Source organism: Haliotis cracherodii, unplaced genomic scaffold (assembly GCF_022045235.1).
Source record: "Haliotis cracherodii isolate W230 unplaced genomic scaffold, xgHalCrac1.p SCAF_35, whole genome shotgun sequence".
NCBI lineage: Eukaryota > Metazoa > Mollusca > Gastropoda > Lepetellida > Haliotidae > Haliotis > Haliotis cracherodii.
In genome coordinates this window covers 2,006,810-2,016,572 of record NW_027266292.1, presented here as the reverse complement: position 1 = coordinate 2,016,572, position 9,763 = coordinate 2,006,810, and the positions used below count along the sequence as shown (strand labels likewise).

Sequence of the window (9,763 nt, the reverse complement as noted above, 5' to 3'; positions counted from 1 at the left end):
GATGTTCCATTTCATTTTAGTTGGTCTCTAATGTTTCAGGTCCAGTTGTGATGCTCCACTTCATTTTAGTTGGTGTCTAGTGTTTCAGTTCCAGTTGTTAACACCACTTCATATAATGAGTTGGTCTCCAATGTTTCAGCTCCATTTGTGATGCTCCACTTCATACTAGTTGGTCTCTAATGTTTCAGGTCCAGTTGTGAGCACCACTTCATATAATGAGTTGGTGTCTAGTGTTTCAGTTGCAGTTTCTGAGCACCACTTCATATAATGAGTTGGCCTCTAATGTTTCAGGTCCAGTTGTGATGCACCACTTCATACTAGTTGGTCTCTAATGTTTCAGGTCCAGTTGTGAGCACCACTCCACATATTATAAGTTGTTGTCTACCTTTTCAGTTCCAGTTGTGACGTGCCACTTCCTTCTAGGATGAGCTATTTTTAATGATTCATATCCAGTTGAGTCGCATCACATAGACGAAGCAGATTATTTTTTCCAGACAGAATCATTATTTTCAATATTATGGTTTAAACTCGGTGCTACTTTAACTCCAAATAGTTTCTATAGTCACAATGACTTTGACTGAATGTAAGCATGTCCTTCTACAATTGTAGGTTATACCTAGACGACCAAGGTGCCTGGACATGGGTTACACATTGCAACTGTCCGTGGTCACGTGGGCTTCATTCTGAGAAAGCCATGTTATGCTGGACTTTCTCCGTGAAGAATGTGGTCAGTAGATATAGGGGTGTATTTTGCTGGTCCGAATGTTCCGAGTAGTGGAGAAAGTATAACCTTCCGCATCCATGGTGAAGTGTAAGAATGAGTTGCGGGTGCTGTCCACACCCAATGATACCCCAGTTACCGTAGAAAGGCAGTTGTAGTGTCAGCTGAGGTCGTCTGGAAGTCTGATCTCTATAGCACATTTTCGGATAGATAATAAAAAGCTCTTAGATTCTTTCGGGTTCAAATGATGATCATATCCAGTTGCATGAACCACTTCATATAATGAGTTGGTCTCTTTTTTCAGCTGCAGTTGTGGTGCACTACTTCATATGATGAGTTGGTGTCTAATGTTTCAGCTCCAGTTGTGATGTTCCACTTCATATTAGTTTGTCTCTAATGTTTCAGGTCCAGTTGTCAGCCCCACTTCATATAATGAGTTTGTCTCTAATGTTTCAGCTGCAGTTGTGATGTTCCACTTCATACTAGTTGGTCTCTAGTGTTTCAGGTCCAGCTGTGGGCACCACTTCATATAATGAGTTGGTGTCTAGTGTTTCAGCTGCTGTTGTGAACACCACTTCATATAATGAGTTGGTCTCCAATGTTTCAGCTCCAGTTGTGATGCTCCACTTCATACTAGTTGGTCTCCAATGTTTCAGGTCCAGTTGTGAGCACCACTTCATATAATGAGTTTGTCTCTAATGTTTCAGCTCCAGTTGTGATGCTCCACTTCATACTAGTTGGTCTCTAGTGTTTCAGGTCCAGCTGTGGGCACCACTTCATATAATGAGTTGGTCTCCAATGTTTCAGGTCCGGTTGTGATGCACCACTCCACATATTATAAGTTGTTCTCTACCTTTTCAGTTCCAGTTGTGACGTGCCACTTACTTCTAGTATGAGCTGTTTTTTATGATTCATATCCAGTTGAGTCGCATCACATAGACGAAGCAGATTATTTTTCCAGACAGAATCATTATTTTCAATATTATGGTTTAAACTCGGTGCTACTTTAACTCCAAATAGTTTCTATAGTCACAATGACTTTGACTGAATGTTATCATGTCCTTCTACAATTGTAGGTTATACCTAGACGACCAAGGTGCCTGGACATGGGTTACACATTGCAACTGTCCGTGGTCACGTGGGCTCCATTCTGAGAAAGCCATGTTATGCTGGACTTTCTCCGTGAAGAATGTGGTCAGTAGATATAGGGGTGTATTTTGCTGGTCCGAATGTTCCGAGTAGTGGAGAAAGTATAACCTTCCGCATCCATGGTGAAGTGTAAGAATGAGTTGCGGGTGCTGTCCACACCCAATGATACCCCAGTTACCGTAGAAAGGCAGTTGTAGTGTCAGCTGAGGTCGTCTGGAAGTCTGATCTCTATAGCACATTTTCGGATAGATAATAAAAAGCTCTTAGATTCTTTCGGGTTCAAATGATGATCATATCCAGTTGCATGAACCACTTCATATAATGAGTTGGTATCTTTTTTCAGCTGCAGTTGTGGTGCACTACTTCATATGATGAGTTGGTGTCTAATGTTTCAGCTCCAGTTGTGATGTTCCACTTCATTTTAGTTTGTCTCTAATGTTTCAGGTCAAGTTGTGAGCACCACTTCATATATTGAGTTGGTGTCTAGTGTTTCAGCTGCAGTTGTGAACACCACTTCATATAATGAGTTGGTCTCCAATGTTTCAGCTCCAGTTGTGATGCTCCACTTCATACTAGTTGGTCTCTAGTGTTTCAGGTCCAGCTGTGGGCACCACTTCATATAATGAGTTGGTCTCCAATGTTTCAGCTCCAGTTGTGATGCTCCACTTCATACTAGTTGGTCTCCAATGTTTCAGCTCCAGTTGTGATGCTCCACTTCATACTAGTTGGTCTCTAATGTTTCAGGTCCAGTTGTGAGCACCACTTCATATAATGAGTTGGTGTCTAGTGTTTCAGTTGCAGTTTCTGAGCACCACTTTATATAATGAGTTGGTCTCTAATGTTTCAGGTCCAGTTGTGATGCACCACTCCATACTATAAGCTGTTCTCTACCTTTTCAGTTCCAGTTGTGACGTGCCACTTCCTTCTAGTATGAGCTGTTTTTTATGATTCATATCCAGTTGAGTCGCATCACATAGACGAAGCAGATTATTTTTCCAGACAGAATCATTATTTTCAATATTATGGTTTAAACTCGGTGCTACTTTAACTCCAAATAGTTTCTATAGTCACAATGACTTTGACTGAATGTTATCATGTCCTTCTACAATTGTAGGTTATACCTAGACGACCAAGGTGCCTGGACATGGGTTACACATTGCAACTGTCCGTGGTCACGTGGGCTCCATTCTGAGAAAGCCATGTTATGCTGGACTTTCTCCGTGAAGAATGTGGTCAGTAGATATAGGGGTGTATTTTGCTGGTCCGAATGTTCCGAGTAGTGGAGAAAGTATAACCTTCCGCATCCATGGTGAAGAGTAAGAATGAGTTGCGGGTGCTGTCCACACCCAATGATACCCCAGTTACCGTAGAAAGGCAGTTGTAGTGTCAGCTGAGGTCGTCTGGAAGTCTGATCTCTATAGCACATTTTCGGATAGATATTAAAATGCTCTTAGATTCATTCGGGTTCAAATGATGATCATATCCAGTTGCGATGAACCACTTCATATAATGAGTTGGTCTCTTTTTTCAGCTGCAGTTGTGGTGCACTACTTCATATGATGAGTTGGTGTCTAATGTTTCAGCTCCAGTTGTGATGTTCCACTTCATATTAGTTTGTCTCTAATGTTTCAGGTCCAGTTGTCAGCCCCACTTCATATAATGAGTTTGTCTCTAATTTTTCAGCTGCAGTTGTGATGCTCCACTTCATACTAGTTGGTCTCTAGTGTTTCAGGTCCAGCTGTGGGCACCACTTCATATAATGAGTTGGTGTCTAGTGTTTCAGCTGCAGTTGTGAACACCACTTCATAAAATGAGTTGGTTTCCAATGTTTCAGCTCCAGTTGTGATGCTCCACTTCATACTAGTTGGTCTCTAATGTTTCAGGTCCAGTTGTGAGCACCACTTCATATAATGAGTTTGTGTCTAGTGTTTCAGCTGCAGTTTCTGAGCACCACTTTATATAATGAGTTGGTCTCTAATGTTTCAGCTCCAGTTGTGATGCACCACTCCACATATTATAAGTTGTTCTGTACCTTTTCAGTTCCAGTTGTGACGTGCCACTTCCTTCTAGGATGAGCTGTTTTTTTATGATTCATATCCAGTTGAGTCGCATCACATAGACGAAGCAGATTATTTTTCCAGACAGAATCATTATTTTCAATATTATGGTTTAAACTCGGTGCTACTTTAACTCCAAATAGTTTCTATAGTCACAATGACTTTGACTGAATGTTATCATGTCCTTCTACAATTGTAGTTTATACCTAGACGACCAAGGTGCCTGGACATGGGTTACACATTGCAACTGTCCGTGGTCACGTGGGCTCCATTCTGAGAAAGCCATGTTATGCTGGACTTTCTCCGTGAAGAATGTGGTCAGTAGATATAGGGGTGTATTTTGCTGGTCCGAATGTTCCGAGTAGTGGAGAAAGTATAACCTTCCGCATCCATGGTGAAGTGTAAGAATGAGTTGCGGGTGCTGTCCACACCCAATGATACCCCAGTTACCGTAGAAAGGCAGTTGTAGTGTCAGCTGAGGTCGTCTGGAAGTCTGATCATAAGAGCACATATACTGATGTAAAGATATTAAAAAGCTATCAGCTTCAGGTTAAAATGAATAGATACGCTGTCTTCTTTTGACCATTGTTTAGCACAAAAGTCAGTGCAAAGAATTGGAGTTTAGGACCTCTGTGGTGTGTACCCGTTCCGGCAAGTAACTTTTGTAGAGTTTTAAAACGATTTGCGTATCACAACCAAAGGATCATTTCGAAAACAAAATCAAGACTCTATTGTCTATATTGAAATGTACCACCTCCAGTAACGAAGATTTAGTCTTTTAATATTTTAGATCCAGTTCAGACGTGCAAAATCCAATATTAATGAGTTGGTCTTTCAATGTTTCCAAACCATTTGAGAAACCCCACTTCCTGGTATAATGAGCTGGTCGCTAGTATTGTAGCTCCAGTTGTGATGCTCCACTTCATTTTAGTTGGTCTCTAATGTTTCAGCTACAGTTGTAACGTGCCACTTCATATAATGAGTTGGTCTCTTATGTTTCAGTTCCAGTTGCAACGCGCCACTTCATATAATGGGTTGGTCTCTATTATTTCAGCTGCAGTTGTGACGCGTCACTTCATATAATGAATTTGTCTCATGTCTCAGATCCAGGTGAGACGCATCACTGAGACGAAGCAGATTATTTTCCCAGACAATCATTTTTTCAACATTATGGTGTAAACTCGGTGCTACTTTAACTCCAAATAGTTTCTACAGTCACGGTGACTTTGACTGAATGTAAGCATGTCCTTCTATAATTGGGATGCTGAGAACACCACAACCCATGTGTAAAAAGCTTTGAAATTCCTTCAACATTTGAGAGAAATACACCGTCGCATCCGCATCACGCATTCATGCAAGGGCTTTCGACATTCAACGTGTACAGTGTAGAAAATGCTTCATTGCGAAATTAACGTGTACAGTGGAATATCTGTTTTGGACTTCATTGCGTCATTGTTTTGACATCCAGGCGAAATGAACGTTTTACTTGTGGGGCCGAAAGTGAGTCTAATTTTTACAGAGGCCTGTATTAGGAATATTATAACAGAGGATACCAAATGTAAATAGAAACAAGATTCAAAGAAGTATTATTATGAATCATAGTATATTCGGCACAATTGATGTCGCCTTGTTTTACAAAAAATATAAATAATGCTGATCAGTCCAAGTCCAGTCTCGACCGATTCCACTATGCACGGAAATATTTTAAGTGTGAAGGAAATATGTCCATAATAGCAGTAAGGTAGACCAGTGTCTCAATCAAATTTTGTCACGTCACGCTGAAACGGCCGAGTTTGATTCCTTACATCTGGCTAATGTTTCGTATAAATCCCATTCCTTCACCGCTTAGTGTATAACACCATACCCATGCATTTAAAGTACTGTCGGAAATGCTAGAAAACCGCTTTTTGCCTGTTAAAAAAGGATATAATTTTTCAGACTGTTGTTATTGATATATGGAGTAACCTCCGATCGACCTACCTGTGGTTTTAAGTATTTCAGTCACAAAAGAGTCCTATCGACAAGTTTACAGCAGACAAATTCGAACAAAAACAGGAAGTTTAATATATTCACTACCACAGTCAGGGTGTCCAGATAATTGACCTTGGTGAATCATTTCATGTGGCTATCGGCAGATGGACAAAAAGCATCCATAGACTATCAGGTAAAGGTAATCGTGTCATCGTTTTGCACGCTGCAACCCATGATATGGGGCATTTTGATGGATGTGTTCTAGTTTTCGAGGCGAAATCGAAAACTGGTGATTTTCATAAGAAAATTATAGAAGGTGATGTGTTCATAGACTGGTTGGAACTTCAGTTATTGACCATATTAAACAACGTCAGTGACATTGTCACAGATAACGCAAGTTAATATAACGGCCGGGAATCAGATACTGTCCCAAACCATGCGTAGTCTGAAGGCGACCATACAGGAATATATTGTTGACTTCAGAAAATATGAAACGAAAGTTCAATTCATGGAGAAAACTCGGTTGAATAAGAACCCTGTCAAGTATAGGACGTGTGCTGGCGGCACAACACCGTCATGTTGTCTAACGTACACCAGTCAGACTTTGTGAGCCCAACCCTGTTGTGCCCATGTTGGCTGATAGTAAAGGGTTTGTGGCAAGTACAGATTCATATACGTCATCAGCGGAGATAAATGCTACCTCAAGAAATCATCTGCAGAACAACAAATACTTCTTGATTCCAAAACGGCAACCTTCCAATACTCATCCCGTTTCATAGCTCTTAACTAGTCCATCATGTTTCCAAGCGAATATTATGCAGTACGTATCCTTGATCTTGCTACCCCGTCAACGCACATGTCAATTAAGTACGATAACAGCAATATTTTGAGACCATCCTCAACTCGGTAACATTTGCGTGAGGTCATCACCTCGGGACAGGTGTTAGGTAATTACCTCAGGTTATAGGCTATTTCATACATGCATGACAACACACGAATACCTTCTAAGTTAATCATTTTAGATGTAAAAGTACATTTTAAGGGTAATCACAGTGTCAGTTAGGACAGACTAGATTAGGGCAATTTGCGTTATTTTGATATATGCTCTTTTTATAGTCACATGACTCGCATTTATTAAATGAAGCAAGAAAAGCAGTTTTCTTGCATTTCCGACAGTACTTTAGCGTACACACAGAATAAAAACTGTGGGGTACATAAAAACAAAGACAGGTATTTGATAACAAAATAATAAACACATATAATATATCCAATGTAATTAAAAAGGTGTGTTGGGTACACTTGCTTCGAGTAGCCACGGCACCAGCAAATATTAACACACACCGGGTACTGTGACAGCAATCAACCAAGCCACCGAGTCCGACCACCCACCCAATCCAAGTACGTCGCCTCTTACGACAAGCACAGGTTACTTGAGGCAACGCCTACTTCGGGCTCCTCGCGATCGGGTGGTCAGGCTCGGTGACTTGGTTGATGTCTGTCATCGAGCCCAATTGCGAGGATCGATGCTCATGATATCAATTACTGGATTGTCTGGTCCAGACTCGATTATTTACAGACCGCCGGACAGCTGGAATATTGCCAAGTGTAGACTTTCGCGCGCCACGAAGCCGCTTTAAACAGTATTCCAGTTTTATCAGTTTACCTGTCAGCTCAACTTTGGAGGAAAGCGCCGAAGAGATGCAGGTCTTAGACGTTTACTTGTTTCTTGCTTGTTTGTTGTTAAACGCCACACTCAGCAATATTTCAGCTACATGACGGCGGTCTGTAAATAATCGAGTTTGGATCAGACAATGCAGTGATTGACATCATGAGCATCGATCCACGCAATTGGGATACGGTGACATTCATTAACCAAGTCAGCGAGCCTGAACACCCGATTCCGGTAGTCGCCTCTTACGACAAGCAAAGTCGCCTTTTAGACGTTTACCACTTTGGCGCAACCCACGGGCCCGGGTTTATGGTGGTAACAAAAGTAGATATAATACTTCAGGGTTTCCTTCTGCATTCTAAAAGCCGCCTTTCAGAAGTAGGCATTTTAGTAATTGTAGACAGGAACACAATATAACCCAACATATCTGTGGAATGCTTCACGTTTTTTATTTACGTCCGCATAACAGTTGTGATTTTTCCAATATATTTTGACCACTGTATGGACGAAAAATCTGAAACAGAAAAAAAAAATATTAGCAAAACAAGAGCATCAAGAATGAAATTTCAGCTATTGAATATCTCATGACTAACACACTTAGTTTTTTAGTCCTGGAAAAACAACGAAAAGCAAACAACAAATATTGGTCCACAAAACACCACACACGTATCTAAACAAGAAGTGATTTTGGATTTGTTTTTAACACCTATTTAATGCGTGTAAGTTTTCACTGTTTTTGAAATCGAAATTCACCTACCGCCAAGTCTATTTCCCTGCGTTTATGAGAGCCTGCAGAAGGGCTGCGTCGGAGGCACCACTGCTGCCGCTGCTGCTGCTGCCGCCGCTATACATGGGGATTGGGATGGGGATGGGGTAGTCCTCGGAGGAGGAAGAGGAGCCGGAGCTACTTCCACCACAGCAGCAGCCGGAGGAGCCTGAGGAGCCGGAAGAACCGGAGGAGCCTGAGGAGCCGGAGGATCCAGAGGAGCTGGAGCTGCCGCAGGAGTGACCGTAGTGGACCATCAGGACAACTGGCCGGCGCAGAGGGAGAAACAATCAGAATAAACAGAGGAAAGGATTATGTACCGAGTGGGAAACCTATGGATTCTCTAACATGTTGTCTAAAGGTTTTAACATACTTCATTGACGTTACGGCTTTGCTTCGAATACTTCGAATACTTCGAATACGCAAATTGTTTGACGTCAAACTTTGTACCCGTGGTATATAATGCTATTATAAAACGTCAACGCCAGCAAATAGCCAGTCTCGATTACCTAGATTCCATTGGGCGTAAAAGGCAAACTACAATGTTAAGGTGAATATTATATGAAGGGATCACTGACAATCAGTTCGGACACCAGGTATTCGCGAAAAAGGGCCCTGACACAAAGAAATAGTCGTCATATACCAAAACAAATAGTCATATATTTTCATGCAATGTTTGAACGATGGTTTGTGCTTTGAGGTCGGTATTGAATATTGTGATTGACAATTAAGTTTAATGAAACTTATTATAGAGGTAGAAAAGAAATGGTCGACAAAGAAATTAAACAAAAAAATCTTTAGCAGACACATCGAAAAGAACAGTCCATCGATATTGAACATTTTGTTAGACTATCAAGTTTCCATTCAATATTTTATAGAGGTAGAAAATCGTTGATGTAGCAGCGTCGTTAATGTCAAATATATTACAAGACATGGTCAACAAAGAAAATAAACAAAACACATCTTAAGCGGACTCACCGAACAGAAGAACTGTCATGAAAGCAGGTTGTCCCATCTTGTTTATGTCGTTAATCAGACAAGGGAGGTGTGTGCACTGCCTAGATCCGTCGACTGTGCTTTTTATAGGTTCGCGTCCACAGTTACACTGTCGTTGATGTTTTTACCACCTCACGCCACCCGCTGTCAGTCCGACTGAGTTAACACTTTAAGCCGTGGCTTGCCACAACCTTTGACATCTACCTTGGGTGTACAACGTAATCAAGTGACTTGCAAATATTTTCAGAAATCGATACAGAATGAGTGTATTTGTTACTTCTTCCATTAACATAGTAAATGTAATAACGAGCAATTGATACAGATAACTATTATAGGAATAACTCCATGTCCAGTGGTAGCTAAAAATGAAACAAAGAAAGAAATTGTCATAAGTTTGTTATGAATTTCATACGGGTATCATAGTTGGGTTTTGG

At 41.0% G+C, this 9,763-nt stretch overlaps 1 protein-coding gene across 1 annotated transcript; it reads right to left on the bottom strand.

Annotated features, from left to right (window-relative positions):
- Window positions 1-8,332: 8,332 nt before the first annotated feature.
- LOC139477712 (putative uncharacterized protein DDB_G0271974) lies at window positions 8,333-9,348 on the bottom strand. The gene is made up of 2 exons (XM_071260106.1): window positions 9,312-9,348; window positions 8,333-8,598 (listed from the first exon to the last, which is right to left on the bottom strand). Exons 1-2 carry the CDS (start codon window positions 9,346-9,348, stop codon window positions 8,333-8,335), a joined length of 303 nt encoding a protein of 100 aa, XP_071116207.1.
- Between the last annotated feature and the right edge of the window lie 415 nt (window positions 9,349-9,763).

Coding starts and splice junctions, on each gene's coding strand:
- LOC139477712 (XM_071260106.1), bottom strand. CDS start 9,348: ATGGGACAACCTGCTTTCATGACAGTTCTTCTGTTCG. Junction 8,599..9,311: donor CATGACAGTTCTTCTGTTCG/GTGAGTCCGCTT, acceptor TGCGCCGGCCAG/TTGTCCTGATGGTCCACTAC.